This window comes from Carassius carassius, chromosome 34, assembly GCF_963082965.1.
Source record: "Carassius carassius chromosome 34, fCarCar2.1, whole genome shotgun sequence".
NCBI classification, from domain to species: domain Eukaryota; kingdom Metazoa; phylum Chordata; class Actinopteri; order Cypriniformes; family Cyprinidae; genus Carassius; species Carassius carassius.
In genome coordinates, this window is record NC_081788.1 from 21,716,946 (window position 1) to 21,737,021 (window position 20,076).

Genomic DNA, 20,076 nt, shown 5'->3' on the forward strand with positions numbered 1-20,076 from the left:
AAGCGAGAAAGAGAGATGTATGCCCGCCACCACTAATGTGTGTGTTTACAAATCATCGGCATGTTTCACTGCATATAATTCTGCTTCTTAAAAGCTGAATAAACTGCAGTAATGCAGCACATGTCTTTGGTTTCTTCTTATCTGAGCCTACCAGATATATTTTGATCCTGTTTGTTAAGAGGGTGGTGGTGGTGTGTAGCTTGGGCTGAGAAAACTGGCTGTCAACAACAACAACCACACACCAAATCTGTCTTAAACCGCTCTCAGTACAGTTCATAACCTTTTTATTGCAACCTACCAAATCAAATATTATTATTCACACCTTTTTGTTCCATTTTTGTCCATCTCTTTCAGAGTAAATAAGTGTGTTGGCTGTTTTTTTTTAATAAAATAAATGAATTACCAAGTCTGATTCACTGATTCCCACACTGTTACCAGTGCATGAAAGCAAACATTCGTAATGTGTCTGCCATTTAATTTGTCACTGCATAAATTTAAATAGGTAATTGACTCTTCTGCAATGTAATTACTGCAGACATGTCATGACGCCTACACAAAAGACAACCAATCCCAATGCATTTGCATTTTAGGGGTCTGGCTTATACAAACCTGTCTCTATAGTAACAAAATGGATTTCTCTCTCAAGATCATAAATAGTTTGTTGTTGTTGTTGTTTTCTACTCATCTGCTATTTACGGCTGTCTAAATAAAGCTTGTATGTGCTGCTCTGAATCTAACTAATGTTGGTAGCCAACAAAAAAGGAATATTATTCAAATACTGAAATGTCTAAAGCGAGCAGCCTTAATGGGATGAAAAAAAGTTTATGATGTTATTCATTTTTTGATTGTGCATCCATTATGATGGATGAGTATTATTTGCCATTAAAAGAAAAAGAGTTTAGGTCAGCAGTTCGTGTTCACACCACCCATTTGAATATATTTCCATATGTGTGCAAAAATGTGAGAGACAGCCGAGACTTAAATGATCATATTTTGGTCCATCTTGCAGGGCTTTTGCTAAATCCAAGACACAAATCACCCCCCCCCCCCCCCCCCCCGAAAAAAAAAAACATTTTTTTTACAAAGAAGGAATATGAGGCACTGTTAAAAAGAAATTCCCTTCTCTCATCACATTATCATGAAGATGTAAGATCAGATATAGACTTTTGTGGAAAAACTAAAGCTAGTATAAAAAATATATCTTTTGAAGTTGTAAATAAAACATTTAGCCTTAACATAAAAGATTATTGGAGTGTGTTTTACAAGAAAATAGTATATGAGTATGAGAGAAAATTGTGAAATTTTTCAGTGTATCTGAATTAAGAACAGGTAACACATTTAGTTCAAAGTGAATGCAGATAAAACATCATTTATGCACATTATACAGTTTATACATTTGTCCCAATGTGGTCTACCTGCAGTAACATCCCCTTGGAGCTAGAGGGTGCTACTGCAACAGATTACATTGACCTAATGCTTGCCGTTGGACTCAATCTAGAATTATTAATAAATCATTGGAATATGTACAGCACTGTAGTGTGACAGGAAATGTGAATAAAATATGGCCCATTACCATATACAGACATAACATCCATAGATATACATACATTAAAATAAGAGGTAAATATATAGGTCACAGTAGGCTATTATTCACAGAAAGGGAGTGGATTAAGATTTTTGAATGTCTGTGTGACATAAACCCAAAATGTTGTAATAGTGGCACTGAATCTTATTTTATATAATTAACATCCATTTACTATAAAAACATGATAATTATGAGGAGAATGGTGATGTTGTGAGTAATATTATTATTGCTTGATGTGCTTGGAGTTGTTTGATATTAGTGACAAAACATTACAGTTGGTTTATCATATCATACAAATATTGTGAAACAACATTTTTGTGTTTATTAGTCATGTAGTCGCAGTATTTTCCAAGTTCTGCTGTACTCATTTCAGTGTAAAACTCTCAGGAAAACCAAAGCTTACAAACTCAGACCGCAGTCAGTCTAAATTAGAGCGTCTGTTTCGGACTCCACCCATCAACCCACTGATTCAACATACTGCCCAGCCTGCCTACAAAATGTTCTTACTTCCTCCAACTGTGACTTTCATTTAAAATATTCATTGCACTAATGTACAGCTATTTAAGGTTTAATTGCAGCAGCTTTCTTTTTTAGGTAAAATACAAGTGGTGCCACAGTGAAAATCTGCGATGTGTTTTAAATGTATTTATGATGAAGAAAAATGTCAATATTATTACCTTGCCTTTTTTGTCTTTTTTTTTTTTTTTTTTTTACATTTTAAGACAATTTAAATCAATAGTACATTTAATAAATCAGTTAATAAATTAAAATTAATAGAATAATGTGATAAATTTCTATGAATGAAGTTTACAAATAAGACATTATTAAACAAAAAGTAATTAAAAAAAACAAGTAAATATAAATAGTGATATTTTAAATACAGTGACTGTCTCTACACCATCGGGGAGTGAAGGCTGTTTCTTGGAACAGCCACAGCCTGCGGAGTCAGTCACATTCTTGGCTGGGATTCAGTGACTGAGCCAGACACACACAAACACAGAGAGAGAGAGAGAGAGAGAGCGAGAGAGAGAGAGAGAGAGAGAGAGAGAGAGAGAGAGAGAGAGAGAGAGAGAGAGAGAGAGAGACTGTGCTTACTGACTTAGTCATACTGAACTGCAGGGGCAGAGGAGCGGAGGAGACGCGCCGTCCGGCTGCAGCGATCTCTACTCACAGGGAAAATACGGATTTAAAGTTGGCGGGTTGTGTATTTGACTCCTGAATTTGACGTGGGACAAGTTCGGCTCCACCGTGGGATGGTTTTGCTGCATCTTGCGGGCTTTTGCTTGTGTTACACTTGAGTTTTTTTTCTGTACGCGTCTGTCTGTGGATATGGACAGGAGGAAGCCCGCTGCAGGGGAAGAAGACACGCCGGTGGAAACCTTCGTCTGAGTGGGGATTTGATGAAGCCCTATCGGCCTTCTTGTGCTTGTTTTCACATACTTGGATTTAGAGACGCGGAACCTGGACCTTTGAGTCGTATTTCTCTCCAGACGCTCGGTTTCAACGACAACGCGGTGCTTGAAACATGGAAACAGTAGCGCGACAGAGTTTCCAGCCTCACCCGGGACTGCAACAAACTCTCAAACAGTTTCACCTGAGCTCCATGAGCTCTCTCGGAGGACCGGCCGCTTTCTCGGCCAGATGGCAACACGACCTGCTCTTCAAGAAAGACGGCAAAGACGTCCCGGAGCCTGTGCTGCACCTCCCCCCCATGCAGCCTCCTCCGGTGATGCCCGGGCCGCTCTTCATCCCGTCCGACCGCTCCACCGAGAGGTGCGAGACGGTCCTGGAGGGCGAGACGATCTCGTGCTTCGTAGTGGGCGGCGAGAAGCGCCTGTGCCTGCCGCAGATCCTTAACACGGTGCTGCGGGATTTCTCGCTCCAGCAGATCAACTCGGTGTGCGATGACCTGCACATCTACTGCTCGCGCTGCACCGCCGACCAGCTGGAGATCCTGAAGGTGATGGGCATCCTGCCGTTCTCCGCGCCCTCCTGCGGACTCATCACCAAGACAGACTCGGAGCGCCTGTGCAACGCGCTCATCTACGTGGGGACGTACCCGCCGCACTCCAAGAAGGAGCTGTACGGCTCCATCGAGCTGGAACTCACCGAGAAGAGCTTCAAGATCTATCACGAGTGCTTCGGGAAGTGTAAGGGTCTGCTGGTCCCGGAGCTCTACACGAGTCCCAACGCTCCCTGCATCCAATGCATGGACTGCAGACTTATGTACCCGACCCAGAAATTCGTGGTTCACAGTCACAAATCGCTGGAGAACAGGACTTGCCATTGGGGCTTTGACTCGGCCAACTGGAGGGCGTATGTCCTCCTGAGCCCGGATTACACGGGGAAAGAGGAGAAAGCGCGTCTGGAGCAGCTCCTGGATGACATGAAGGAGAAATTTGACTTCGCCAATAAATACAAGCGGAAAGCATCACGGGTGAGCTAGTTTTCTTTTTTTTATATATACATTTTGCGCTGCATCAGGATAAACTGTTTAATTTTTGTTTTAGTGTACGGTAAGTGTTAGATGTCCATGACAAGTCGTTTAATCTCTTAGAACTAATTAGTTTCTATGTTACTAGTTGCTGCCTAGTATAGCCAATAACCATGTTTTCCAATTTCATTAATAACTTTTCATTACAAACATATTCTGTAATTAGGCTATGTTAGTCCCAAGTATTAAGTATAATTGCAATATAGTACTTCTCGGTAGTGGCAAACAACTTTGCATCTTTCCTTCAGATACCAATTTATGTTTTCCCATTATACTGGCACCAATTTCAGATTTACTAACTATTCATGATGTATTCATATCAATTTTGGCTTTCTAGAAATAGTTTGCTATCTGTGACTGTTTCCATAGAATTAGTTGTATCATACTATTATAGCCTACACTAGTGTGTTGTAGACATTCTGACTAATTGCATCTTGCAAGTAAAAAAGCAACTGAAACTAGTGATGTAAGGAACTAGTGAAATTGAAAATATTCCACTAACTTAAAGTAATCCAAATATAAGTAGCATAAAAATAGATATCGTTAAAACGGCTCGTCATAGTTGTCTTCAGATGAATGCTTGGAGATAGGCCAAGGGTGTCAGTTCTTTGATGACACAAACTTCAGACTAAACAGTAAGTAGGTATTTGGCAGACATACAGTGCACGTCTTATAGAGACAGTCCCCTTGGCACAACTTGAGGTTAAGTGCTCTGGGGCACTGTGGTGATGTCCATGAATCACCTCTACTGGTATTGAAGCAACAGTCTTAAAGTTGGCAGACGAGATGTTTAAAGCCCCACCACCAGGGTGAAATTTGTATGTCTTAGGTTTTGCGCTGGCATATTCCAAGTAGCATCAGCTTCCCTCTTTAGATGAGTGCTTGGAAAAGGTCCAAGAGTGTCAGTTCTTGGGTGACCCAGTCTTCAGACTCCAGAAGCTATCATGATATTGGTTTCCCAGTCCAAATGTTACAACCTGATATCCGGGAGAGGGGTGAGTTATAGAATCTGTGGGCGGACGTTGAGATAGAATAGCCATCACAGTGGCCTAAATTTAATGGCATGAAATATTTAATTTGAGTAGACCCATGCAAAAAAATCACAGATAGCATATCTAGGTGACTTCTACTTGTGCACATGCTGCATTTAATTGACCATTAACTAACCCTCAGTGTCATGACCTCTGTCCTATTGGTCTTTACTGTAGATACAGTGCTTAGTGTGTAAACAAACAATCATTTAGAGCCATTAAAGGCCAGGGCACTTAGTCCTCATCTCTCTCTTGCTCTCTCTCTCTCTGTCTAGTTTTTTTTATCATCTCTTTCCTCCATCTGTCTCTCTCAAGCCCAGCAATGACTTCCACATGTCCCACGGCAATGGTGTCATGTTATGGTAATTAAAAAATGGGTCATTTAGCTATCACAGGTACTTGACAGTAGATGTGTTTTTAATGATCGGGCCATTCAGAGTTGAATCACAATACTGCTGAGGGAAAAACAAGTTCTCCGAGCTGCACTCCAACCAAGTTTACTGCTTAAATATGCATCATAAAGTTCATTTCGGAATATTTTTAGAAGGAATAATCCGATAAAGCAGTCTCAGGCTGGTTGTTTTATATGTTTATCTGCTTTGGGTTGTCTCCAGTCTCGGGTTACTCACATGTGTGGCGGCTCTTCTTACCCTTGGGGCCCTAATGCTTAACTCTTGCACCAGACAGGGTCCTGTTTGTGAGGTAGAGGATTAGAGGAAAAGTTTTTTAGTAGTGTGCCCCCCTCCAATACACACACACACATAAACATTCAGTGAATAGCAGGCCTGGTCATTTGCATTAACTGTTTTCCCTGAATGGAGCTGATGATGCAGGGATTGGAGTATTGTGGTGGAAACGGAATATGAACCAACAAAGAGTTGCATTCACCAACATCTCCTCCCTCCCATCTCTCTGTGATCAGCCCTCCACCACCTCCTCCAAACACCAGCTCTCACCCACTTACTTTCCTTGTATGAATAGATTGAGAGAATGTAAACTTAGTCCTGCACTTCAGTGTGTTTACACACATTTGCAGTTTTCTGTCTCTTTTGCACCGATGATGTGTGTCATAATTGGTTTGTCGACTGAATGGGCCCTTACGGTGAATGACGTTGTCTCGTTAACATCGAGCTGTTTCCCTCTGTCTCAAGTGAGACCAAAATGTCCCGGAGCTCTCTGCATTATCACATTATCAGACCCCCCAAAGGGAGGCTTTTATTCCTCTCAAGAGCTTTCCTGCCTCTCACCAGACACAAGAGGGAACACTCTCAAACCGTCTGGAAACGGAAGTGGTATACATCTGTACATCCATCTAGAGAGAGGGAGATACTGTGTATTTTTACATTCGCCCGCCTGGTCACTCCTTTGCCAGGAAGAGTTGGCGATTTGATATTGATAACTGCATAATGGCTTCCACACAATTTAATATGCCACTAAGATGTTTGTAGAATAAGACTGAGGCCTGAAATTGTCAGTGGGGTCAGAATTTTTTATATTTGTGTTATGAGATGTCTTTCATGCTAATTTTTTTTTTTTTTTTTTTTAATTCAGTAATATAGTGAAATATTTTACAAATTTTGAAATATGTTTTCTATTTTAATATATATTGTAAAATGCTTTTTTTTCCTGTGATGGCATTGCTAAATATTTAACAGCCATTACTCATGTCACATAATCATTCAGCAATTATTCTAAATGCTGATTAGGTGCATTAGAAACATTTCTTATTATTATACATTTAAAAAAAATGATTGTGCTGCTTAACATTTTTTGGAAACTGTGATAATTTTTTATGTATATCTATACATCTATCTATATCTATTTCTCTCTCTCTCTCTCTCTCTATATATATATATATATAATAGGCATTTTCAACCTTGCATAACAAGCATAAATCTGGCCTATGGATTCCAAATGCATTTGATGTGACAGTGACAGATTATTTTGCCTATATATGCTGTGTTGCTGTCTGTGAGGCATATTCTGTGTGATTGTGACAAAGCTGTTTTATTTTTTGCTGAGTTATTTACAGATCTTATTGTTCCTCATCAGTGAAAAGTAGTCTGGCAGTCTCTCTCTCACTCTCTCTGTCTCTGGGTGGGGTGAAGGAACTTCCTCTTTCTCTGCTGCTTGCTGAGGGAAGGTCACAGACTGTGTAGTTGCTCAACCTCCCTCGACATGTGTGTGTGTGTGTATAAGTGTTTGTAAGTGTGTGTCTGTCTGGTGCTTTCAGTCAGCAGCCGGAAGACACAGAAATACAGGATGTTCTGTGTCCCTCACTCAGACACGCACTCATAATTAAGCGTAAAATGTACCTAGCCATTATGTTCTGTCAAGCTGTCTCAGGTCTTTTAATATTCTGTGGGGGAAAAAATAGTGTCTCGTTCAGAGTGTTCAAAAGAGTTTTGCCGCTTGGTAAACAAGACTCGAGTTCGCTGAACTGTAGTATACGGGTTCAAAGTGTAAGCTTAGGTGTTGAGTTGGCTTCATCATGATTACTTATATACTGATAAAAATGTCTGGACGTAATTATCAGGGGCGGAGCTGAATGATTGAGTGGAATAAAGATGAAATAACATAAGAAATTGTAAAGAAGTGTAGAAAGTGAGTAAATTCCTTTAACTAGACTCAACATTTTGAGTCTTCAACAGATTAAAAAAGTTTTTTTTTACATGATACACTGATGAATAAATGAATAAAGGTATTCCTGTGGCTCTGTGGGAGAGCATTGCATTAGCAGCGCAAAAAGGTGTCTGTTTAATTCCCAGAGAACACAAATGCTGGTAAAAAAAACAAAAAACAAAGTATAGCCTGAATGCACTGTAAGTCACTTTTATCCAAAGCGTCTGCTAAATGCATAAATGTAAATCAAATTAATCACAAATAATCAATATTTGATGAGAAAACGCCAAAATTAAGGTCACTTTTATACACTAAGTTACAGCAAATGAAAACATTAAATGCACAAAAGGGCTTTAGAAGTCAATATGTTGCTTGTTTTATTTCTGTTATATTGAACATAAGCCTATTGTTGACATATACACCACAAAAATCTATTTTACGTTCAACCTTTTCTATCTTTCTAAAATAGACTTCACACAGGATGTGTTTTTGCATTTCGTCTCCGCTATTTTTGAATTCCTGGTCAATGTAAATATGTTCTAGATATTTTAATTATTTGTCCTAAATTAATTTCAAATGTATAACCCTATAATAATTGTGTTTTCACATTGAAAGATTTGCTTGACAGAATAGTTAGCATTTTCATTTTTCAGGACAGTAAGCACGAGAAAGCCCATATCATGAGCATTTCCCTCTTAGTCATGCATTTGATTTCCCCCTCTGAGTTTCCTGTTAAATGTGGAGGCGTTTTATCAGGGGTTATTCAGAGAGTTTTGGCAAACGGGGCGTTCTTGCTGCCAGTGCAGGAAAACCGCAGCTCTGTGACGGGAAGGGAGAATTGCGACAGTCACATTCCAGGGCCGCCACTCCCAAAGTGCAGTGAGAGACTGATTATGCAAATAGGAGTATGAATGGGCATGAATGAAGCATGCCCTCTCACTCTCTCTTTCGCTTTCGCTGCGTGTCTGTCGGCACACTTAGACGCACACACGCACACCCGCTCTGTATCAGAACTCCTTCCCTGCTGACTTATCGTCTCTTCCACAATCAAGTGTTTTTTTTCTCTCTTTCGATCTTTAATTCCCCCCAGGTGCTGGAAGTGGGTAGTAAACCTCTCTAATCATGCAGTCATTAAAGCAGAATTTAACCGCACTCAGCCTTTGATTTAGTTTTCTCAGTTAATTGTTCGTTCTTTGGAAACATAGCTAAGTAATTTAGTCTAAATCACGCCCTTGAAAACGCTTTTGATGAACACCTTGCGTGTTCATTTTCTTTCTTCCATCCTCCTCATTCGGTTCGCCTGACTTGTGATTTTTATTTCGAAGAGAGAGCGTGGCATCTTTCCAACTGCACCCCCCCACCTCCAAGTGCCTCTAAGAATTCTGGGATATCTGATGGAGAACTGAGAGGGTGCAAGAGCTCTGGGAGAGGAAGCCAGTTCCCTAAGGGGATATTAGGTATGTCCCGTCTCATTCGCCAGGCATATCGCTCTTAAACCACACACACATACACACAGAGGATGGCTCAACTCGACACAGCTCAGCAGCAGCTGGCCCCTGGTATGCATATCAATGGGCGCAGCACAAAAAGCTGCATTTGCGCATTTCTCTACCTCCCCTTCAGAATGCGAGGAGCTCCACAGGCATGGATAGTCCTGCAGCTGCCGACGATATAAACCAGAGGATCCGTCTGAGAACTGAGCCAAACGGCTGTTCTGAGACCTCACAGGTTAAAGTCTTCATAAGTATGTTCCAGAACTTGGACTGGTGAGGTCAAAGACCTGCGAGGCAGAGAAACGGACCCTGTGTTGTTCAGTCGGTTACTGATATGAACAGGCTTTTGTTTGGATATCTGCAAGGGTCATTTTTATTGTTGCGCAAGAGTGCCAGGCGAGAAACCCGAACAGTTTTACTCAGTATGAAACTCGGCGGAAAAAACACAGTAATCTGTTGCTTTCATAACAAAACTTATTCTTCCCACTGATCCTACAACCTCTCATGTGTAGTCCTGGGTGGTTATTAAATTCGACAGGATTTTTCTTTCAGGAGTGAGCAGCAGCTGAGTGTTCTAAAGATACTGCTTTAGGTGCTAATTAAGATTTTTCAAATAGTCTGTCACTGACAAGCCCCGAACTGATGGTTCATAACTGTGATTAACCAGCCAAAGAGAGAAAATATGTGACTTTGTTTAAGAGATAAGAAGCAAACATCTCCCTGGAACAATTCAAACCCTAATTGCTTTTGTGGGTCTAATAGAATGCAAATTTAAGTCAATTCATTTTATATATATATATATATATATATATATATATATATATATAAATTTTATCAGTTTTGCACCTCTCGAGCCGGATTTTCAAATCACAATGGCTCTTATTCATCTTTGCCGTTCAATGCTATTTAGCAACCTCAGCTGGAAGTATGACTTTCACTGTTTTTCCATCAATGACTCCAAAATATGCCTGAGAGATCAAATGTACTTATGTAATAGACTTCATTCACACTAGGTGCTCTGTTGCAAACAAATCAAATTGAGACTGTAAAGGGATGGTAGGTACACTTCGTTCAGAATGTTTTCACATTTCACAACCCATTCTTTTCCACTGGAAATGTTTTATATAGGCAAGCTCCAATGTTTTTTCATTTGATTCATTGACATCCATGTACTTAGTAGTTTAACACTGTGAACAGTCTGTACTTTGATCCCAAACAGCCTCATTTTAATTCACATCAAATTAAATATTAAATATGTTCTGCTATACTTTTTCACTTTGTTCCAGAACGCAGCTGTCTTTGTAAATAGCATAATAATAATAATAATAATTTTAAATAAATACCCTAATATAGTCTAATAATTTAGCTTCCTTTCATTATTAACTCATTTTTGGTAAAATCTAGCTTTAAAGAAAACTTAAAAATATGTTTTTTATATATATATATCAAAATTTCAGTACAACGTCTGTGTGTCCTTTTATATATAGCCTAACATTCCAAATTAGTCAGTTATGAAGTACTAATGTAGTTAGTATGTTGCCTAGTAGGCAGCTCACTAGGTTTTGGAATTCATAGCATTGTAACTCAAGAGAGCCAACCTTACCGCCTTTACTGCCCACACAGTTACAGAGCTTCTTAGTGAATGTAGAAATGTTTGGATTTCAGTTATATAGCAATCAAAAACAAGACTGTACATATTGGATAATTGTTTCCTCTTACATAATTTCTCCTCGTCATAGCTTAAGCTGTGTTGTGACATTATATCACACTCTCTCTTACACATATGCCATAAGCCTCCTAGGCTGCCCCCCCTCCCCCAGGATGCAGTAGCTAAAATCTCATTAATGTCAGATGGAGATAAACACAGATAAAAGAGAGAGGTTCATCACGGGGCATCCTCTCTTTTCACACTCCTTCCACCCAGCCCCCACACATCAGTCAGTCCTGTCTTTCTCTCTGTGTGTTTGTATTGGCTGGCCTTTTAGGAAAGCATTCTTATACCTGCCTGATAGGGGCAGTCGGGGGAGGTGGAGGAAGATGTGATGGGGGTTTGGCAGACAGATGAGTGTGGGATGGAGGAGGGAGCTTTTTCTGTGTCTGGCATTAACAGGGAGGAGGGGTGGGAAAATAGATGCGTTTCGGGGGTTTTCTCGAATACTGTGATTGTCAATAATGCTAGATTGGATGTGCTGGTGCGTAAGGTAAATGGTTGATTTACTGAAAGACATTGTGAACATTTAATGTCAGGCAGACTGTTATGAGCTGCTCCTGTGTCCTAGTCACACCAGAATAACAAGTCCAAGTCAATGAATTAACTAAACAAGTAGGAAAGAAAAGGATCTGGATCCAGTGTTCTCTCTGGCAGTTTATTTCTGCGTCATGCACTCTGTTTTAAATAAATAAAACCTCTCTCATTCCCACTTTATTTTTTGCATTCATTCATTCATGGAGCTGTAGATATTCATTATTAATGACAGTTAAGCACGAATAGAACAAAACACATTTTCCTGAACGAGTTTAGCTTTGAAAAATTAATCGCCGCAACGAATCACCTTCCGTTTGTAATTTAACATTAAGATTTTTAAACCACAATTTTTTTTAAAGTCAACATGACATCAAATTTGACGTTTATTTTTTTTAAATATCTTGATTTTATTGTTTATGAGTCTGAAATTATTTTAGTTTTCTGCTGATGTAGCCAAGGCCATGTGGGTGGGGACAAATGATATTAACCAATAATATCATGGTCAACTCTCCATGATCCAATCATGTGCATGTGGATACAATTTATGTGGGATTTCCAGATGTATAGTTGGAATATTCTGATTGGCAACTTATTTTCACACATAATGCATCCTATATGAAATTTCTGTCTGAAATTTGCAGCACAGTTCTTTTGACTGCCACTGTGATTTAAAATCGCAGAGCAAAAAAGGTGTGCATGGGGATTTTCTGCAATGTCAGCTGAGCGCTATTGTCTTCATGGGAAAGAGTGAGTCAGCCTTTAGCTGGCAGTGTGTGTTTGTATGTCTAAGAGCAGTCCGATTCATGACCCTTCCTATCAAACCCCTCTCTATTCAGACACACTGACCAATCGGATGCCTCCATTTAGCTCCCATTGGACAGATGGCTGACAGAGGCAGCGTGACTTACACACGCACACTGAGAGACAGCGACACTTCCTCAAACTGAATGACTATGAAAAAAATAAGATATTTTTGGAGTCACACTGCCCCATAGCAGCTATCTATAATTCTGCATCCAATAACTTGAGGGAAAGTTTGTAATGTAATAAGACATTAAATATATTTTAAAATTAAGTAATATTGAAAACAGTTATTTTAAAAGTATAATAATATTATACAATATTACCATTTTTACTGTATTTTTGATCAAATAAATGCAGTTAGTTGGTTAGTTTCTTAAAAATAAACATAACCATTTTACAGACCCAAACGTTTTGAATGTTATAGTAAATTGTAATGTAAAGTACTTTTGTAAAATACATCTGTAGCATGTATTATTTGGTAGTATTTTGTAACATGGTAATATGTGGTGTGTATAGAATTTTATACATTCAATTATTATTATTCATTCTTTAATTTGACTGTCTTTCATTTAGCATATGTACGTGTACCATGCAATTTCTTAAAGACTTTTTACAGGCATGTAAAGCCTTGTAGGCTTAGCATCTGAAAGAAATAAATAGACATACGACATCCTTCCTCACCCCATTCTAAATGAAGCACTTGTCTGGACCCAGTGGCACTGGTTTGAGATGCACCATAATTTGGTTTGGTTAGTCAGACTTGTATAACTGCCGTTCTTTGAAGTGTGCCCCTCACAGAAGGAACCTACTTCATAATGTGTAATTTTGACATTAAAATGAGTAGACAGACATACTATTACAGAACACGGCTAGAAAAAATGCAACTCAAACCCTCTAGTTATGCTTGCTGAAAATGAAATCGCAGGGTAGCATGAAACGCTGCTGTCTGGGCTCTTGGCTACATCTACAGAGGAGAGAGAAGGAGAGACAGATGATGGGTTTGCTATCGTGACTGCTGTTCTGATGTCTGTTCCAGACCGGCAGCAGGGTATGGATTACATCAGCCGTACAGTTCAGCATCAATGTGCGTAAAGAGGTAAATACATTTACTCACTCATAACTCCATCTGTCTGACACCCACCAAATGCTTCATCATTGAATCAGAACTTTCACACATTCACCCTTTTCTATCTAAATGGTGATGCTGCCGTAGCCAGTGTTTCCATTGACCTGCAAGCAGAACAATGACATAAATCACTAGCCTACATAATCTGCCTGCACAAACATGGCACAATTTTATATTCAAGCGTCTTTATATAACCATGAATTAGAAGTGATAAGAAATATAACTCGGCAATCAATTAACACACAATATTTGTAGATAACCAATAAATAAAGTTTTGAAAACATTGAGTGTTTCAAATGTAGCTTTGTTGGTTGTAATACAAGGAATGTTTCACAATTTGGTACCTCCACATTTAATTTCACGTCAGCCTTTTGAGACTGAGTTCAGGCCAAAAACCACTTTTTCCTTGGTTAGAAACATATCAGAGAGGTCTGGCATTGGCAGCCTTGTTTTGCAACTATTGCACAGTTTTGTACCATCTTGCTTTGTTTCACTTCACTTTTTTTTTTCTTCAATTTCTTAAACCCCAAACCACATTTTCTTTGGTGGAAATATGTCTGGAATTATGCTTTGGTTTACTAAATGGTGTGTAGCATCTAAGTTAGCAAACGTGTAGGTTCCACTAAGACATCACTCAGGTGAAACCCTGACCACAGAACACACAGTAATCTTGTTGCAAAGTTGACCTTTTACAGGCCACAGGCCAAGAAATAAAAGATTATAGGCTACACAACTGGGGCAGAGGGCAAGTGTGTGCTTGTGTGTGCGTTACTTGTGTGTCAGTCTAACCACACAAAGGTCTGCACTCACACCCCATCTAAATGAACAACCACAGCGCTGCAGTCTGAAACACAGCACAGCACCACCATTGATGTCTCCTGCGTGTTTGCATTTCATCAGGAGGAAAATCAGGACCTTTTTGTCTCATTTTGTGCATGCGTGAGTGTGTCATGGTGAATGTTAAATAAAGGGAAGGTGCAGAATGTCAAGGGACACTCATGGTCACAAGAGGGGTTTTGTGCAAACATTTAAAAAGAATCAGCCAGAGCTCAGGAACAGGACTAAGACTAGAAGACAAAGCCCAGGCCTGAGACTATTGTCTTGGATGTGGTCTTCACAAGCCATGCTTCGTTTTCCTATTTTCTCCAACCTGAAGGAACATTCACATTAAGATCGATAACTATAACGATAACTATAATGTTTTAATAATCCATTGAAATTGTAATTGCGATTATTTATTATGATTATCACAATTTACATTGAATGATGTTTATACCATTGTTTGATGCAACTGCATGCCGTATTTTTATATGAAAATGAACAAGTGTCTTATCTTAACCGTGCAGAATAACATAAGTGGACTTATAACAATTTACTGCTGCTTTAAACGATTATGTAATTGTGGCATCCATAATCTTGATTAGAAATTTGATTAATTGTGCAGCCCTAGTGGCAGATGATGTAACTGCAGTGTGTGCTTATCGTGTGTTGATGTCAATACTAATTTAGTTATCTTTATAGTTATGTTGTTGGTATGAACAAACCGTAAGGCTAGAATTGATTAATGTGTTAAGATGTAGCATCTAGTGTAGGGAGAGAAACGCAACGTACAGAACCAGTAGACACGCATACGTCGGCAAAATGTCTGTGAAATTATTCATTTAGACAATATTGCACAGTGTTTTAAGTATCATATTTACATAAAAACATAAAAAGAGCAGCTGTATTTATATTTTGAATCATATCAATGTTGCGTAAACATTCACATAACATCTCCACAGGAAAGTTTTCGCTCGAAAATTGACTTCATTAAGACTTCATTCTTGTCGATGTATGTGTGCTGTCAGGAGAATTACTTTGGCTAATGCTAACATTTATTTTTTTATTCATCTGTACAGATTTTCCAGTTAAACTTTTGTTTGAAAAATTGAGCTCTTTGCGGTTTCACCAGACAAAACAATTTAATCACTTCATCACTTTTGAAGGTTTGCTGTTGATAAAGATGACTGTCAGTTAAAGCCCTGTGGCTGAAGTGGAGTGGCAGCACTAGGCGTGACACAAAAAGCTTGTCATTTTGTTCTTTGATTAAGGGATGCAGTGTATCAGTTCCAGCCTTAAAACCCATGGGCTATTTTGGTTTTGCTGAACAGGTAACAAAAGAATGTCTGTCTCTGTTCAACAGCACCCTTCCTCCGTGCTTTCTCTCGCCGGAGCCTCTGCTGTCAAATGCTAATAATGGCATGCTAGTCGGTGGCCCTCATGAATCATGTTGTGGTTTTCAAATCATTTCACATTGTGGTTAGCAAATTACTTCTCATTTTCAAATTCATAATTAGCTGAATTGATTTGTGAGACAGATGCTGGTGGGATGCAGGACCAATCCGAGGCGATGTAAATTAAATTAGCATTAAAGGACAGGAGCACAATCTTGCTTATTTTATTAGAAACACATTCATGCTAATATTTAAGCTATTTTAGACTTTAGTTTAGCAAATTTGTTACTTAAATGTGTCAGTTTTTGGATGCAACTTTATCAGTCCAACACATTGAGTGTCAGTTTATTTTTATTTGTTTGGTCGGGCGGGTTAATTTGACAGAATATTGCTGGTTATTTCAATTTACAGACTTTTGAGGCATCATGATGTAAAATTTTATAACTTTCATAATGAACGTTGCTGCCTTTTTGCGAGCAACTGTTTGTATGTGTAAAATAAAAATCTTGAATAATAAGCATTTGATGAAATGTCTATTTCATCAAAATATCTATTTAGTAAATCACTTAATTAGTTTAGCAAATTCCAGATGGACAAAATAAAGTAATTTCTTGCCTCATCGAATATCATATTACATCATTGAGTCATATTACAGATATAAAAGAAGTTTAACTGTAATTTTATTTTGGTTTTACTAGAGGGATCCTTGATAAAAGACTGGATGAATGCAGCTCTGGTCACACCTCTTAACCAATCAGAAGTAGTTCAGAAAGGCCATGAGGTTTATGGGTGTATGTGTATAGGCGAATGTGTGTGCATTCTCGGCTTACTCAAGTGAATTAAAAGTGTTGGAAACAATGGCATTTAATACCATTAGCATCCGGGCTAGTGTGGCGCCTCAGGTTAGCGATCGTAGGTCATAGATCCCTCGCAGTTAATACTATTCTAACCTGGTACCACTCCTCCAAATGAGCTGACAGCGGACATGCTAAATAAAACAATGTGTTTGAAACCAGAGCTGTGTGTGTGTGTGCCTGAGACAGGAGGTAAAGGCTCAGGTTAAAGCTGCACGGCTCCCCCTGCACTCGCCGCTAACCTGTAGACGTCCTATACCACCACTACAGTGGAATCCATTGATTTACTGTCTGAAACCACTCCTCGCCTGCCCACGCATGTAATCTTGCACTGAAAAAGACTGTCACACACGCTCACATGCAAACACAAGCACACACAGACATGGAATCGGAGAGAAAGCCGAACACAATCTCTCCAATCTCTTTTTTTTTCCAAGGGGAAATTGAAGATAATTGTACCCTCCATCTAGCCTGCCCGGTTTTAAAGGGGCTTCTTATATCTGACAATACTGTTTGCCCTCTATAAGGATGTCTCAGTGAAGTACAACATCTGACATAAATCACACCAGTAGAGGGATTTTTAATAACAGGTTACTACTATTTACATTTGCGCAGACTTTTGTAGTGCTAGTCTGATGTATCGTCCCCCTATCTTTTTCTCCCTCTCTCTCTTTCTCTCTAATAGTCTAATTGGTCTAATATTGAGATAAAAGTAAATCAGTCTGTTTTATCTCTTTACCTTGGCTTCTAACAGTTTGTCCTATCAGTAGGTCAATGTTTTCCCTGTTTTCTGCAGCTCTGTAACAAAAACGTTGTGCTTTTAAGTGCTGAGGTCAAAACTATATACTATTAATCTGCTAATTAATTACTTGGACGTATTTGCATAGAAGGACCCAAATAAACATGCTTTTTCCACAAGTAGTAACATGACCTCAAAGAGCTTTAGTTTTAAGAAAATGCTGACATTGTGTAGGTTTCCCTTGTCTTTTAACTGTTCTCACTTCGATGTTGAGCCATTATGTTTTTTTTTTTAATTGTCACAGAGCTCCGAAATTCATGAGTTGAATTCAAATTTGAATTGAATAAATCGTAGTCTAATTGGAATGACATTAAAATAATCTAGATATATAACTGGAAATTTGAAATCAGATGAATCCGCTAAAGCTGAAAACAAATAACTTAACCACACCATAGTCTAAAAGTTAGCACATGATCTTTTTAAATATTTATTCCATACAAATCTGTCCAGAACTGCTGGATACGGTAAATGGTGTCTCCTGGTCTCATACGTCTTGCTCATTCGCCTTTCCATATCATCAACCATTGCTCCATATATCTCTTCGCGGACGCAAATGGAAACATTAGCTTGTGTTAGCTTCAAGCAAGCTTATTATGCAGCCCAGGCCTTATCAATTTACTTCTGTCTCAATTAGCATCAACTTCACACTGCCTCTCTTCGGCCGCAAGGAGCTTCATCGATCTACGACTCAATGGATCTCCTGAACGATTTCTCACAGACCTGGCCAACACTTCAAAAGTATTCATATTCAATGTGCGGGCATATTTAAACACTTTATATTTATAATGACCATGAATATGATGGCTATCAAAGATATATAGATGAGGTGTCTATTAGAGCTGGTAATATTTCAGTTTGACTGCAATTTGGCTTGGGCTTGGTGTAAGTGGTTCGGTCGATTGCAGAGTGGCTTTTAAAGCAAAACTAGAGTGAAATAGCGAAGCCGTTCATCAAGCAATGTTAACATAAATTTAGCAAAAGGATTGTTGTTTCCCTTGTAGTCTGATTAAAGTGCAAGGGCAATTTGTTTATCTCCTCACGCCCTTGTTAAAGTCTGTGCATGTGTGGGGGAGTATGGCCCTGGGATCTATTGATTGCTGCAGGAAGCACATTCTAATGTTACACTGGGCTTCCTGAATTTGATGCCATCTCCTTAGACATTGTATTAAAGCATTTTGACAGTGTGTGTGTGTGAGCATGTATTCTTACCTCCCCTCAGACACAGAGACCAAACAGCTCAACCTCTGTCCATCCTTAAAGACACAACAGCTCTCCAATGATAGACTTCTGTCTCGTTTGCCCACAATAATAGCCCTACAGCTTGATGTTTTTCTGAATAACAGCCACAAAGCTGCCACATTCTCCTTCTTATGAAACTGGTTTTCCACATATTGCACTTTTGTTTTCAAAGCAGGCAGTGCACCATTAAAAAATGAATTGAAAAAATGTAAAAATTTCAATTTAATTCCTGAATTTTCATTGAACTGAGGCAGCAAATGGAGGATGCAGAACTATAATTCAATTCTGGATGTAAGAAAGTAGAATTAAAGTAAATTAAAATCAAACAAATTCATATAAGCAATTTTTTTATAGAAAAGAAGAGTTTGTCAATACAAAGTCTGACTGGATAGATAAATAGATAGAAAGAAACAGGGAGAAGGAAAGTAAAGAAGAGATTCTAAGCCAGCAGGTTCTTTTCTTGAGTGTGTAGTTTTTGGCAGCAATGACAAAAGAACACACACTCTTTATGTCCCCTGTGCAGGGACCTTATTCCAACTCTGCCTGCTTATCAGATGAAATCGGACCCATATCTTTTCTGCTGCTCAAACTGTCTCTTGAGGAGGAGGCCCAGATCACTCCTCTGCCTGGGTGTAGTCACTCTCTCTGGGCCTCAGCCAGTTCTTCCACTTCCTGGGGCTCTCCGTTTACCTAAGGTCTATTCAGTTTGTCAGACCTGCTCTAGATGAACTGCACAGTGACCTGAAACAGGGATCTTGAATGTTGTCATTGCAAGCTAATTTGGCTCTAGCTCAAGCCAATGGTTTTTATAGCAATGTGATGTTTCTAGTGGTCTATCATTTGATTACAGAGTTGCACTCACACAAAGTATTGTTTTAAAGCTTTGAAAACTGTTTAAAACGCCTTCAAGTTTAAAGGTTTATAGGTGTTAAAAACCAATAGATTGGTGGGTTGGTAGATTGGAAGATGGGTAGCCAGATGGTAGATAGATGGATAGTAGGTTGGTACGTGGCTGGGTAGATAAATGAGTCGGTAAGTGGGTAGTTAGGTAGTTAGGTGGGCTGATAGGTAGAGAGGTGGGTAGGTAGGTTGGTAGATGGATAGGTCGGTAATTTAGGTAAGTAGGTAAATTGATGACTGAGTGAGTAGGTACGTAAATAGATAGATTGGTGAGTAGGTAAAAAATGGATAGATGAGTAGGTCTATAGATGGTAAGGTAGTTTGGTAGATGGGTAGATAGATGGATAGATAGGTAAGTAGGTAGATGGGTACATAGATGGGTAGATTTTTAAATAAGTTAATGGCTTGGACAAGAATATAAGAAATATATTTCCCAGAATGTATCACCTGTGTTGAATTACAGTTGAGTCAATTCCTTCCTGACATACTTATTTCTTTGGACAGTTCAATTCATATTCACACTCATGAATTTAAAGGGAGTCCATTCTTACATTTTGCTTCTCATAGTCCCATATTGCCTTCTCAAGCAAAACCTCAGAACAAATGCAGTGATGTTAAATGTTACAAAATATCATCACTCACTTCCTCTTTGCCTCTCATTCCCTAATTCT

The 20,076-nt window shown here is 38.9% G+C and overlaps 1 protein-coding gene across 1 annotated transcript in view; it reads left to right on the forward strand.

Moving 5' to 3' along the window:
• The first annotated feature begins 2,687 nt into the window (after positions 1-2,687).
• The window catches only part of LOC132114738 (ski oncogene-like), a 62,451-nt gene continuing 45,062 nt past the window's right edge, over positions 2,688-20,076 (forward strand). Inside the window, exon 1 of the mRNA XM_059523030.1 lies at positions 2,688-4,022. Coding sequence (XP_059379013.1) covers positions 3,111-4,022 — 912 coding nt within the window. The 5' untranslated portion in view covers positions 2,688-3,110. The remainder of the gene's footprint in view (positions 4,023-20,076) is intronic.